The 16,237-nt window shown below is 30.9% G+C and overlaps 1 protein-coding gene and 1 long non-coding RNA gene across 2 annotated transcripts; one reads left to right on the top strand and one right to left on the bottom strand.

The window, feature by feature from the left end:
- The first annotated feature begins 428 nt into the window (after positions 1 to 428).
- LOC107005792 lies at positions 429 to 4,747 on the top strand. Its single transcript, XR_003575437.1, has 2 exons — positions 429 to 1,455; positions 4,486 to 4,747. It is a non-coding gene; the product is annotated as an uncharacterized LOC107005792 (long non-coding RNA).
- An 834-nt stretch (positions 4,748 to 5,581) lies between these two features.
- Positions 5,582 to 7,100, bottom strand: LOC114075281. The gene is made up of 2 exons (XM_027913771.1): positions 6,812 to 7,100; positions 5,582 to 6,705 (listed from the first exon to the last, which is right to left on the bottom strand). The coding sequence occupies exons 1-2, from the start codon at positions 7,098 to 7,100 to the stop codon at positions 6,599 to 6,601; spliced, it is 396 nt and encodes a 131-aa protein (XP_027769572.1). The 3' UTR covers positions 5,582 to 6,598.
- Between the last annotated feature and the right edge of the window lie 9,137 nt (positions 7,101 to 16,237).

Here is a 16,237-nt window from a genome sequence, read left to right as displayed (position 1 = left end):
TGGTCGGTCAAAATTGGATTAGTCAACTTCAATTTCCTCAAATTTCTTGCATCAATCCAAGGAAAATGAGGGACAGTTTTTGACATCTAATTTTGACTCTCCCCGATGCAAACTAATTCACGAGCTTCTTAATTTTCTGACGATTTGAAATAATTAGATCTCATAATGATTGGGATATTTTCAAATTATTTTAAATTAATCTTTTAACTATTTTCATAATTTTAGGTAATGTATACGCATATATAGCTAGTATATTCGAAAATCTTCTCAAAAAGATTTAATTTTGTCTAAATATTTTACTAATTAGTTTAGTTATATAGTGGTTTACATTTTGGAATTCAATTTATATTGCAACTAAGTCGATTATTTTATCTCGTTAAAAATATAAAGCTTGTCAATTAACTTATAATAATAATCTTTTATCTATTTCAGCCGATTTCTCTAAGTAATTTCAATTTTGGCCAATTTTCTAAATCCATAATCAATCTTGGGCCCATCCCACCTTATCAGCGGCCCTTCAATCTTTCAAGTTCAATTCCCCCTTTCCTTCCAATTCTGGCAGACCAATATGGATGACCCAGCCCTTTTGTTTTTCTTTTAATCTCCGTGTTTACTTAAGACCAAACGCAAAATAATTTCCTAAGCCCAATGCTCTTTTCCTTTGGACCCGGCCCAAGTCTCTTTCTCCAACAAAGAGTTCTTCCCAGGCGGCGTATTCAACAGTACCACAGGACAGAGAAAGCGACTCCTCAACGTCTCTCGCCTTAGTGTATGATTTCAGCAGCAAGGGGTTCACGCGCCTTGCCCTTTTTCTAACGTTTCAGTGAGAGCAGGCTTCTGTATTGTACTTACTCGCGCGGATGTGCAACACGTCAAGCTCCAAGGACAATGGGTTTATTCCAAGCCATCCTTTGATCTGGCTCATCCGGATTTTAAGGGATTTAGCTGAAAATCTCGTACACTACAGCTTGCTCATTGTCCTTGGGAGGTTTTTGAATTTGAAACGGGTGTGAGAATGTCAACTTTGCCCTTTTCCCCCCGAAATCGAAACCCTAATTCTTCTCCTATAAATACAATCTTTTGTTCTTGAATAGGGGAACCTTTTTTTTGAGAATTTTGGAGCCGAAGAGGAAACAGGGAGATTTTTGAGAAAGTGTAAGAGGGAAATTTAGAGAGAAAGCTGGAAAATAGAAGAGAAAAACTGGAAAGGTTAGCTAGAATTTTTAGAGTTAGATATCGCTAAGTAAGAAAATATATTCAACGGAAAGTTTAAGCAGAAATACATGAAACACATATTTAGTACACTTTGAAACCGAAAGAGATAATAGATCGGCGTCTCGATCTAAGTTTCTGTCCGGATTTCTTAGCTATTGCTGCATTTGAGCTCTCGTGGTTGTTGGTGGAATCGTGGTGAAGTCATTCCTGCCGCCTGTCTCAGTCGCTGCCTGGAGAAAGGTAGCGCATTCTTCCTTAACTTTCTTCTCATTTTTCCCGTGAATTTTGCGCTTCTTTATTGTGTAGCTGTGGGGGTAGAGTGGTTTTGACATGTTATGTGTGTGTTTTCGAGTGATTCTGTGTCTTGGTTGTGAGAAAATTCGTAGTATGATCGTCATTCGTATGATAAGCTTGCTTCTTTTGAGTTTAAAGATTAAGCTCTAAATGGTTCATTATTTATTAGTTTAAGTCTGTGTAAGTCTCAAAAAATTTTGTCATGTTCTCCAGGTGATATTCTTATTAATATTCTAGATTACATTTTGTGTTATTTGAAGTGTGGATTTGTTGATATTAATTGTTATGCGTATAGCATTCTATTCTCAAATATATGGAATTAGTTGCCAATGCTTTTGATTATATCTGGTGGGGTCTAGCTTATTCGAAATGGGTATGATTAAGCTAGCACATGTTTTGTCCTACCCTTGGCAGTAGCAAGCATATCATAACCAAGTTCGTATCTAATTGTCTATTCGCCTAATTTCGGGTCTTATCGATTTCATTATATCTTATCATATATAATTTTCATGCATGCTTCCACTCCTTTTGGGTTTCGTTTTTGATAATATTCCATTGTTTATGCATTATTATGACATGGAAAATATTTGGGGCTACTTTGGCTTGTCATGCTAATCGTTTACAATGCTTATCAACTAAGGTATTGAATGAACAGCAAAGCTGCTTATTTTCATTAGGATTTAATCCTTTATGATTGACATTGTTGGGAAATAGTGGTGTAAGTAGTCGTCATTTGGTAGTGACGTGATTTAAGCCATTAAGTTCTTTGGAATTTGCCTCCCTCTGTTGGTCATTCATGTCTTAGTCCAGATCAGTCTGCTATAATTATTTGGGATGCTATCTCGATTCGCCTTATACATGTCTTAGTCCAGATCAGTTTGAGTTTGTTATAAACTCTCATCTCCCTTTGCATTTCGAGAGAGCCGGAAAGGCTTAAATTTCACTCATCAAGTCAACTAGCTATGAAAATTGGTGTACAAGTCTAAAAGAAAATAAGAGGGCCAAAGTGAAAAAGTTGAAGAAATCGGGCCAAAGAGGCCCACTTTATTTATTCATTTTATTTTATTATTGTATTTGTCGCTTTGGGTCTAGGCCCTTGTAGTATTTATTTTTCCTGTAATTAGTTTAGGACAGGTGGAAGTGGGTCAAAATTCCATAAAAAAAGGGTCCAAATTCCGGTCAAGGTGGACAGAAAACCCAGACTTGGACTCTCTCTCTCTCTCTCTCTCTTTGTCTTATCGTCTACTTGTTTATATTTATGTGTTATTAGTTTTAAAGTTAAAGAATCCAATCCCCGAAGAACACTGTAATATTTTAGCGATTTAAAATTGGGTCAAGTTTAAATGGGTTTAAGATAATGAATTTCTCGGTTAGAGGTTTCATTTAGATAAAAACTAAAAATCCATCTCAAACAGTTTCGAATAAATTCTCAAAAAATTCAAAAAGTCAAGTAAGACATATAGTTTAGCCAAATGTTTTTACTTACCAGAGAACCGTAGTTAACGGGTATTTTAGGTGCCTTAAACACCTTTCTAAAATACAATATGAATCCCCAAACCCCTTTAAATGTTTTCAAAATGATTTTATTGTTAAGTCTTTTGGAAACGCTAGTTTTCTTGTTTTTTCTCAAAAAATTAAGTGGCGACTCTAAAAAGTTGAAAACTCTTCAAAACAATTATTTTTCCTTTTTCGAATAAAACACCAATTATACTACTTTTTACAAATATATATAAATTTTGTTTTTAAAAATAAAAATAAAGATTCCATAAGCAAATTCTCGTTCAAACACAAATAGTTTTGAGTCTCGAAAAAGGAAAAGCGTCACGTAAAAATACTCATAGTTATTTAATTTCCACCACTTTCTCTCTCTCTATTTTATATATCTTAAGGTTTCACACCACTATATTTCTTCGAGTCCGAAACCTAAATAAGTCATTACTTTAGTAAGTAATTAAAATAGGTTTAGTAGAAGAAAAAGTTCTTCTTTATCCAATATTTTAAATGTTTTATCCAATATTCTAAACGTTTTACGTTAGCTCATCACGTGTATATTTTAATACATAACGGAACTATTTCTTACACTTCATAAGATGAATATATTTTACATTTTGAAGAAGTTTTTTCAGTGTTGTCATATAATTATATTGATTTGACGTATCATAAAAACGCAAAAAATATTACATTATATATTTTTACTTTTTTATTCTGAAAAATTCTCCAATTTCTATTTAAGGACGTTTAGACATAGTTGATAGCACCTACAACATAAAGTCTTCTATATTTCTTCATTTCAATCTCAAAAAAATGTCTTCTACACCAAATGTTAAAGTTTTGATTTATTGGGATGGCGAAATTATACATGACAAAAATAATTGTTATTATAATTGTCCTCCCAAAGACAATATTAAATATTCAATTAATGTCTGATATTATAATTGTCCTCCAAAAACAATGTTAAATATTCAATTAATGTCTGATATCATAAATTTCATCAACTTATAAAAGAATGGGTATAAACAGTACTAACTATAATTTGATTATAGTAAGAAAATACCCTACTTCATTTTTATCACAAGGACAAGTAAATTTTGGAGAGTGGATTATCTATAATGACGAATCGTTGATCGACTTTTTGAGGTTCCAAATGACTATATAGATCAAATCAAGTTAACAATACTTAAAGCCTATGTTTGGAAGGAGACTAAGACTAGTCAACAACGTTCTCCTTTATCGGTCGATGTTCATCCCCGATTAGAAAATCGTAATAGCATTGATGGATTTTCGATAACTCAATCTACTGATTTTCCAAACATGACTCGTTATTATAATATTCTTACTGGCCGATATGATTTTTATTTGAATGGAACTATCAATGAAAGTGACCAGTAATGCTCAATAATTATATTTCGATTATTATTATTGATTTTGTCAATTATATATTAATTTATATGATTTGTTACTCTTATTATTTTATAGCGGTTTACCTCAGCAAGATGGGAATATTGCTCCAAGTTATGGACTAGATAATTAATTTGGTCAGTCCTCACACTTTGAAATGACAAAAAATGTTGGGACATCCTCAAATTTTCATATGTTTTCTATTTTTGATGCAGATGATTATCAGTATATCCAACACTTGTTTTTTATTTAAATAAGTTAATTTCATGAGACAAAAATGTATACATTTTTAGATATATTGGGAAAATATCACACAAGATGAGCCCATTGATCCTGTGAATATCGATGATCGTGACCTTTGTAATTACGGTCACCTTCAGCTAGTGATGGTGATGATTTACCTGATGTTGCGGAATCAGGAGATAATGTTCCATTTGACGCATCATCTGGTGATGATAATTTTTTGATGTCCAATCAATCTCCAAGACAAATGTCCATGAGTCTGTTTCGTAATCATGAAATTTCTTATCTTGATCATCTCCCGGATGGTTCAGATATTTTTGGCGATACATATGATGAGTATATATCACAACTTGTGTGGCATGACCGAAATATTTCATGAATGGTGATATTTATATTGAAAAGGCATGTTATTCAATTCAAAGAAGCAGTTGCAAAGAGCAGTTAAATTTCTACATTTGAGGATAGCAAGCAAGTGCTTTGTTATTAAATCGACAAATAAATCATGGCGAGTTGTTTGCAGGCGTGTAGAACAAGAATATAGATTTAGGCTGACTTCCTTTAATGAAAAACATACTAACATGTGGAAAGTTGAAAGATACATTAAATAACATACATGTGATATAGGTACGTTCCGCAAAGGACATTTCAACTCCGATGTTTAGATGATTGCTAAAGTCCTCAGTATTGATATAGAAAAAAATCCAAGGTACTATTTCATCCTTAGATAATTTTTCTTTAAAAAGAAAACATTTATTTTTTATTTGATAATTATATTATTTTTACTTTTCAGGTTCCCATCAAAGACTGTCAAATAGTCGTTCTTAAAGCATATGGACTTTCGATAAGTAGAAGAAAATTCTATCTAGGTCGCAAACAAGCTTTTGAAAAAGTCTATGGTACAATAGTTGAATGGAAATAAGAGCGGTGTGTCGATGTCATTGAAGATGTATTCAACTATGTGTTTTGGCTTTTAAACCATACATTAATAGGTTTGTATTTTGTAGTCATGTTATATCAATCAACGGAACACATGTCTATGGAAAATATGGTATCAAGTTGTTGATTGCGATTGCAACAGATGGTAATGGCTCAATATTACCTTTGGCATTTGCAATAGTTGCAAATGAGAGCATGAAGACATGGACTTTATTTTTGGATTATTTGCACTTGCACATTGTCAAGGTTCGTAGAAGGGTCACATTGATATCATATAGGCATCATGAAATACTCTTATTCGTGTAAAATTCTCCAAATTGGCAGGCCCCATTTGGATTCCGTCGTTTTTGTTTAAGACATTTGAAGGCCAATTTTCAAAAAAACAAATTAAAAGATGTCACTTTGAACAACCATTTATGGGCAGCTGCAAATCACTGCTAGAGAAAATGTTTTTGAAAAAAATGGAGATCATCAAGGAGATTAATGCGGAAGTGTATGTGTGGTTAATGAAGAACGATCTTGATAAATGGACATCGCACCGGGATGGAGGTAGGAGATGGGCATGCTGACAACAAACAGTTCCGAGTCATTCAGTGATCTTCTTAAGTCAGCAAGGGGTCTGCCAGTAACTGCAATGCTAAGACTCACTTACAAACAAATTGTGAATCGATTTGTTACAAGATCAAAATTTGTCAATCAGCTAGTACAGAAAAAGCAACAACAGATGCCTAAACCATTCAAGATTTTTGAGGATAATCGAAAAAAGTTACGTCACACACTTCTCAACTATCACCAAAGAGGGAAAATATATTTGAGGTGCAGACACATATGCATCATGGTCGTGGTGGTAATAAGCACATTGTAAATGCATCACAAGGAAAATGTCAATGTAATAAATGACAATCGTACCACATTTCATGTTCTCATGCAATAAAGGAATTTGACCAAAATTGGGTATCAAGCATGGGAGCATATGGCACCAGAATTAAGTGTGCATAGTTACAAAAAGAGCCTACTCTGGACAATTCAATCCACTTGGCGGTAAAAAGTATTGGCCTGATAGTCCATTTCTGATATACTCTTCACCATATGTGAAGCTGAGGTTGTGTCTCTCTGTCACTGTAATGCAAGACTATGCAACTTAAATATTCCTCTACACATTAAAATGTTGTACCAGTGGAATGAACAAAGTCTGATGATACATCAACCTCTAATCCAGGCTTACCTATAAGCAACCTTCCATACCGCATGTACCATAATCTATACTCTGCCTCGCTAGTACCATCGTCTACCTCAACCGCTAAACTCTGATGTCGATTACCCCAATCAGGAAAATATTTATCCAACATTTCAAGAACCTCTGATCCAAGCCTCTTATGCCGATCATGCACGTGGTGGTTGGTTCCCCAACTAGGAATCACAGGTAACTGACGCATCACTCTATCAGGCACGTGCACCTCAACAATATCTAGGCAAAGAATAGGCACACATTCCATCCATAAAGGCTCGTCCATCGTACAACAATGAGACAGTTTATGTAAAATCTCATTATACGATGTCCATCGAAGCTATTTTCATAATATAATAATTAGATAAAATCAACATTAACTAGTTAGTATTCAAATAAAATTATTTGATGTACCTGATCCTCCGTCATGTGGTCTAGCTGGTCTCTAATCGGGATAAGAACATGATGTGACTCAGTATCCCTATCAATTCCACGTGTCCAACACCTAACATATAGAAGTAATGTGTCACCATCATGCAGTTGAGGAGTTGATTGTTATACATGCAAGATCCTCTCCAACACCAAATATTAATGTGACAAACAAAATAATTAAACTACCATCATTAACAAAAACAACAATTAAAGATATATATTTTTAATAGTTTTTAGAAATTGTTTGTATGTAATTTAAATATTTTAAAAAATTGAATGTAGAAAAATATTCTTATACGGTATAATCTTAAATATTCTTTATATTTGAATGTATTTTAAAACATTATTAAAGTTATCGAAAGGAGAGGAATAAATTCGCAAATGTCAACCACATTGCCAATAGATGTCCGACAAAGTGCACAGTACATGTAGGCCAACACTGCACTGCCCCAACTATACTTACCTACGTCGTGGATAGGATCTAGGACGCCAAGTATTGTAAGCCAATAAGATTCTCCAAAGTGTTCGGAAATAAGATGCCCCCCAATATAACAATCATGTAAAGTCTAGCAATCTTCTCAACCCATTCCATTGGAGTAGCATCTCCTACCGGATCTGCTTGTAACAGATCTTGCAAGTAGCTGGTAATGCTATGTATCCTCACCCGACTTGCACCATCCATACCAGCAGGTGTTATGGCGCATCCTTGAGTGTCTCTAATAAATTACGCCATGGACTAATCCTCCTTGTAGCATTCTGCATGTACACAACGTCACCTTTGATGCGCAAACCAAACAAGACCTGTACATCCTGCAATATAATCGTGACCTCACCAAAAGGTAAGTGGAAGCAATGAGTCTCTGGCCTCCAACGCTCAACCATAGTTGTAACAAGCGCATGATCATACTGCATCCTGCCCACACAAACTACATCATACAGTCTGGACCTACGTAAGATCTCCTCAACACGTCCATGAGGTCGGCACAAACGAAATAAATTTCAAGCATCATTCATGTGCACCGTCCTCATAAGGCTACTAAATGATATCTCACCTTTCAATAACAATTTAGATTTATCTCTCATGCTGAGAGAGAAGAAGTGTACGATCAATTGGTCCAAGATTCACAACACGCTCCATTATATATTGTAACAAAAATTCTATTAATTTGTTTAATATAATTATATTTTGACAAATTAAACTGTAAACTATCTTTAAACTAATAATTGTACGAGAGTTTAAGAATCTCTATTCAGCAAGTCAATTCAATGTGTTATTTGTCGAGTCAACCACAAGATAATAAAATAGAAGAAAAATGAACAAATAGAAACATATATCTAAAGAGAAAGTGATGGAACCATATATTGGAACAATTGAGGGATGAATATATGTTTCATGAATTTTGTGATCAGTTTTCTGGACAAATTTAACCAATTGAATTAACAAGAATATAAACATTTGTGCAATTTCAATTGTGAAAAGGTATGTATCGAGTATCAAATCAATATATGAAATATTTGATTGAGATAATCCTTAGACAAATAAGTCTATATATATGGCGTTAATCATCCTATTAGACTATTTGATATTAGAAAACTTATTGTCAATTTTTTAAGGATCTAAACACATTTTATGTGCATAAAAATAATACTCTACTATTATTTATTTTTTGTACTTTGATAGGATCTAAATGGTAGTTGGACACATTGCACATGGTAAAATTAAGACATGCCAGCAAGAACAAATGAATATGAGTGTTCATCTAGTATAAAAAAACATGAGATGGAAAGGTCTAATTCAATCGAAATATTATTTTTGCAATACCAATCCAATAGTGTAATTCCTTGTGTTTCTTTCGAATAAAGGTTTTTTCTTCTAACTCAATATATCAATCGAATGCACATATATAGTAATCAAATTAAAGATTTCTTTTTCTACTCTTTTCCTAACAAGTTGATTATATACATTCTGCAAAAGAGTAGAATTGAATGAGAAAAGGGAAATACATAGTATAAATCCTTTTGAATAATTGAATGTGATCAAAATAGAACTTAATAACATTTCAGAAAACGGATGAACATGTTCTCTTAACACTTGGAAAAGACATAAAAACACAGTTACTTACACAACAGACTCAACTGACCTATCCGTACCACTAGGCAAAATGATACTATATGAGACACAAGATGAGAAAAATGAAACACGCTCAAAGTAAAGAAAATTTGAGATGGAAAAGAAATATCTAATTTATATAATTTGTAGGGTCGGATTGTTATGTTGTCGAGTTGTGCTACTCCGAGATTTTGATTATTTTAGTGTGGGGCCGCTTCATTTGCTGGATTGGGACCATCAAATGTTAATCTTCACAATGAAAAAAACCTTTGAAAGCCATGAAAGTGAAAGGGAGAAGAAGAAGGAGAAAGTGAAAAGGTAAAGTACTCTATTTCTTCTATTTATACATGCTTTCAAATTACATTGTCTCTCTCCTCCCATCCTCTCATCCAATCTATTTCGTACTTTCACCATCATTCTATATTTTTATACTTTTTAAGGTGTTGGACAATTGTATATGATGTATTTCCACCTTTCTCGATATATATTCATCTGCTCTTATTGTATTTTATATTTTCACCATTCTCTATTGTATTTCGACATTTTGAGGTATCAAACGATTGTATTTACTATATATACTAGTTTCATTACACGTTTGTTTTATGTAATTTTTTATAGATTCATTGGAACAATCAAAATTTTATGCAAATTGTGTGAAGTGTGATTTTTTTTAATGTGTATCAAGGAACACTAAATGACAGGCACATTGTAATGTTTAAAATCAATTTCTTTGAAGCTTTCATAGTAAATCTATTCCTTTGAAGCTAATATTGGTAATTTTTTAACTTTATTTAGTAGTTAACACACTTCCAATAAAGTCAAGATGACTAATTGAGCCAAATAATAATACAGACATACAATAATGATAAGAAATTTATAAAAAAAAAATAGATTAGTGAAGTCTAATAGAGAAAAAAACACATAATATAGAAGAAAAATACAACATACATGTCATTCATAAGACTTTATTCATATAGATTATAAATAGAAAATAAATATTGAATCGATAAGTTGTCCATATTCAAAATTTGGAAGCTACAAGTTTAAAGAGGAAAAACAAAAGGCGCAGACCATGAGAGAGAAGTAATTGCACTAACAAATCATATAATTTGCAAATATATGCATCATATTTTTCTCCATAATAAGACAATATATATATATATGTATATATATATGTACGCACACACACATAGATGTATATACATATATATATACAGATATGTATATATACATATGTATATACATGCATGTCTATAATTATATATACATATCTATATATGAGCTTAAGTCATCAACGACCCCTCAAAGTTGTCCGCATAATTCACTTAGACACCTCAACTAAGACTTGTACCTATTGAACACCTCTAACCCTTCAAATTTGAACCAATTAGACATTTTTTTGATAATAAACTAAAAGTATAAAGTGTATGTAATACACTCGTGATGACATGTCAATTTGAAGAATTAAATATTGACATCTGGTATTTTGAGTCCAAAAATTATTTTAAAATATAATATAAAGAAAAAGAAAATTATTTTTAAGTTAAAAACTAAAACAGAAATCTTGTAAGTACCCTTCTATTTCATCGGAGTCCAAATTCCAAAACTCCTCTCCTTCTACCGTTCTACAGTGCTCCACCCCCAACACAGTGACTATGATACTTTTTAACTTTCTTGGTTCATCCGCAACAACGGAGAATTTATGCAAAAGAATAAAATTTAATGGTATTTTTGATGAGTTGGTAGAATTTATGTATTAGGTAATAAAAAATAATAATTTAATTATGATCTTCTTCGTTCCATTTTTTACGGGAAGATGAAATTCATCAAAAAATTAATCAGTTTCAATGGATATTATCGAAAAAATGGAGTTGTGTCGGATTTCTTTTTGAGTTCTATAGGCGATCATTTTTTCGATTGAACAACACCCTTATATATAAATTTCAAGCAAAAATGTGAGCAAAACAAAAAATAAATAGGAAAATCCTCTAACAATATTCACACAAATCTACATCAATTTGACCTATACAAACTCAATGGCCATAATAATGGCTGCAATGAAGGTGCCGTCATCGAAGTATGAATGGCAATGGAGAGAGAAAAAACAACAATGGAGGTAGAAGTCAAGTATCCAAGAAAAAACGAGAAATAAGATGGATGTATAATGGCAGCGATGAATGGCGGTGAACTCGTGTGGTGCATAAATAATCGGAAAAGAGGGGACGAAGAAGAAAGAACATATTTTTCCCAAATAATGTCTAACTAAAGACCTTTCATGCGCCTCCTTGCGGTGAATCACAAACAATATGTTATGTAGGCAAAAAATGCTCAAATAGTTCAAATTCAAGAAAGTATAGGTGTTCAATAGGTGCAAGTTTTAGTTGAGGTGTCTAAGTGAATTATGCGGACAACTTTAAGGGGCTAGCAATGATTTAAGCTCTGTATATATGTATATACATATGTATATACATATATGTCTATATATACATACATATATGTATATATACATATATATATACACACATATATGTATACACATATATATACACACATATATATATATATATGTATACACATATATGTACACATATGTATATACATATATATATATGTATACACATATATGTACATATGTGTACACATATATGTACATATGTGTATACATGTATGTACATATGTGTATACATACATGTACATATATCTATATACATATATGTACAAATCTACATGCATATATCAATCTCTCTCTCTCTCTCTCTCTCTCTCTCTCTCTCTATATATATATATATATATATATATATATATATATATTCAAAATTTATTATAAAATTTGTGTAACAAAATAATAAATCAAAAATGTATTTTAAAAGATATGTTCGTTGATAAAATATTTGTTGTTATGATACGGAGATACCATTTAAATTTGAATTTGTATTGTGTTTACTATGATTCATCACTTTAGTTATTTATTTGTTGAATATAAAGTATAACTTACCTAAATCTCATAGTGTAAGGATATAAGTTACATTTTATTCCAACTACTTCTCAATTTACAAAAATCCCTCAAAATTAGTGCTATCGGATACATAGCAAACGACTGGATACATTAATTTCGATATATTAAAATAAATTCAGTTACACTTTTTAAAGGAAAGAGAATCCATCTTGAATGTTAGTTCTCCAAATCACGCTAATCAATATGATGTCAATCTCTCCCAAATGGTAATAACTTCAATCAATCAAAATTCAAATTTTCTTCTCTCAATTCTCTTTCAAATATTCAGTCAGATGCAAATCCTTCTAGAATCAACAAATTCAAAATTAATTTTTTTGTCTCCCTATTCATCGTCTCCTTATCGAATAATCATTCAAATTAGATTCAAATTTGTCGAAAATTTAATAAGATACATAATGAATAGTTGTTGGACAAATAATTTTTTTGTGAATCTCAAATCCACAATTGCAGTATATTGATGAGATGAGAAAAAACTTGGAAATCTGATATATAGTAGAAGAAAATTACAGAAAAATATTGATTATGTTGCTTGGCCTGCTCTTCATCCCATCTTGATCGTGTGTAACATATGATCAAAGAAGATATTCACCACTTCAATCTGTATTTCAAAATACATTAAAATCTAGTTAAATGTATCTCAAAATTCTTCTTCTCATTCTTTCTAAAAAAATCTCAAATTTTGAAAATTGTATTGATTCAATATGAACATGTTGACCTTGTTGAGAAATTTTGAAAATTGAGTAAGTGAGGTGATGTATGAACGATATAAAAGTAATGAAATCATTGTTAGTCAAAATATTAATTTGTGAATCTCAAATTAGTCATTGCTGTTGAATTAAAGATCGATGAGTTATTAAATGATTTGGAGATCTGATACATTGTTGAGGTGAAGAAACAAGAGTTTGTATTTTCAATATATCTGTTATGCATTGATACAACAAACAGAAAGGTTCAAGAGATGCATAGTTTTGATAGATGATTCATACCTTTTATAATGTTGTACAATCATTTTTGAATTTTGTTTCTTATATGGATTGATTTATCAATACATAACTATTTATGTATTTCGCTTAAATTGATAAGTATTGTATTTCTAATAGATACATTAGATAAGTAATTATTGTACAGAAGATGTTAGGTTTGAGATCGATATATTATTTTGTGGTAGTTGTAAGTTGCTACGTATCAGATACAACTAGTATAAACTCGAATTTACGTATATCTCTAAAAATTGTGTATTTATTAATGAAAGAATAGAATGTTATGTAGTCGATACATTATATCATGTATCAGCTAAATGGTTTAATAGATGTAATATTGTGTTTCGTAAAATTGTATATCTAACACACAATTTCTATAGTTGTGTTTTGATAAAAATGTATTTGATATTAACATTGTCTAAATAAAAAAATATTGTGTACATGATTCATTATTTTGTGTATCTAATACATGATTTAATATATGTATTAATGTGCTCCATATTTATTGTACATACCTTTAACATTTTCACATTTTGCCTCAAACTAAACAAACTTTTGATAATAACATTTACATATCACCAGTTATGAAGCCAATACATACTTGTGTGACACTTTAACGTATCACGTCTTGTGTACGGATGCATATCCTTTTAATTTTGAACAAGATAGAAGATACATAGCAACACCTAGATACATTAGAAATGATATATTTGATAATTTCTTTTATCAAGTATCAAAACTAATTAAGTTTATGTATCAAACTAATATTTGAACATGATATATTGTGCATGATAAAATTGTAATGTATCATAGTGCTGATTTAAAGACACTATACATTAATTTAAGAAATAAAACTAACTAGATACATTAAAATCAGTTAATGTATCCCAAACTATAAACATAAGATAATTCAATAGTTTGAACACAATACATTATACATGATGAAATGGTAATGTCTCATAATGTTGAAATAAAGGTATTATACATTAATTTAAGAATGGATATATTAAAAATCTCAACCCATATATATCAAAAAAGATGAACAAGAAAAATCGAGAAAAAAATCAACAATATAATCTATTTCGACCTCTCCTTCTCAATATTTACTTTAGATACAAATGTACATCCATTTTTTCTATATTTACTCTTGCATCTTTTTCTTAGCACTATTGACGTAAACGTCATCCATGGATCTCGGTCCAAATTTCTTACTAAAATCCACTTACAGATCGATATTTTCGTTTTTTGAGCGTTTTTTCCACAGTCTATTTAGAAGTCGAAGATGCATCCTTCTTTGACTAGTTGAGTAATACCAATACTAAAAATAAGGATCCTGATCCATATGTATCAGGAAATAAATAATAATAAAACAAATTTGAAGAAGAAGACTCTGGAGGTGACACACTATATAAGGAAATTAAACAAAGAATAAAAAAATTGAAGAAGACGTCTATGGAGGAAACACACTATACCGATTGAGTAGCTTGAATTTGACTGACTTGAGAGAGAATCCTTTTAAAATCAATTTGATATGAAAATTTTAACTGATAAGATTGTGAAATGAAATTAGAGAGAGAGTAAAGGAGTGAAAAAAGGAAAGTAAATTGTGGGTTAAGGCTGAAATTTATTTATACTGCTGACTTGAGAATTGGAGAAAAATAAGGAATTTTAGAAATATTTTGAAATGGTAGGAATAATGAAAATTATGGAAAACAAATACGTGTAGATGAGTTATCCTAAAATAAACTCATAAAAGAGGACAAACAAAGTTACCATCTAGAAATAAATACGTGAAGAAAATCAATATCATATAACCCCATAATGGTATATAAAAATATGTCGATTGAATTTGATGCTCTAGATTATTGTAAATGCATGTAAATACCTCTAAATCTTCAATTGACTAAAAGAATTGAAATTTAAAGACAAAAGAAATGTTAAAAATTATCGATAACTGATCAAACATGATGAATAAACATATTTCTCGACAAAATTTGCTAACAAAGCAAAATAAAATGTACATTTATCAATTAAGCCCACACGTTTAAATTTATTGTCTGATTTTATAATTATTTCATTTATAATAATAACATATGTCGTGAAATCCTTCCAGGGAGTGTAGGACGTGCAAAAATCTTAACTACCTCATTTTATAAGACCCTCGACTTGAGTCGAGTGGAGCAAATCATAGTAAATATGAAGAAAAAAAATGACAGTGAAGAGAATATAATATAATATGATAACTATAACGAAAACAATCACAACAACAAGAAAAAAGTGCAATAACCGAAACATCATAAAAATAATTGGTGGTAGAAAGTAATATGTGTATTTGGAAAAGATCAAGTCTTTTTATTTGATTAAGTATTTTATTAGATCATTATCTTCTACTTGTATTATTTCTCTTAACACTTTTAATTCACAAAAAATAAATATAAACCATCAATATCAAAATAATTATTATGTTAAAGAAAGATCAAGGTTAAGACAATGCTATATTTTTTTTAAAAAAAATTCATCATCTAGTGATCTCAAATTACTATTAAATAAGAATAAAAAATATATTCATATGCTTCAATTGGTTCAAATCTATCAAATCTATTTTAAAGTGAAATATAGTTTGATCTACTATGTATACAAAGTAATCGATATTTTAATCAAGAAACTTTGTGATTTCGTTATAAATATTTTCATCAAATTGTTTCTTAAAAAATTCAAATTCTATATTTATCTCATAGGCGCTTTCCTTAGTAGAAATCATAGTGCTCATACTACACATAATTTTTTTAAACTAAACAAATTCATAAGTAATTTTTCTTTAAAAAAATGAGGCCCCGCTGGACTTTAATGGCCTAGGTGTTAAGATGGCTCTGGGACCAATAAGA

The sequence above is a fragment of the Solanum pennellii genome, chromosome 12 (genome assembly GCF_001406875.1).
Source record: "Solanum pennellii chromosome 12, SPENNV200".
NCBI classification, from domain to species: domain Eukaryota; kingdom Viridiplantae; phylum Streptophyta; class Magnoliopsida; order Solanales; family Solanaceae; genus Solanum; species Solanum pennellii.
Note: the sequence above shows the minus strand (reverse complement) of the source record. Positions and strands in the feature narration are given on the sequence as shown.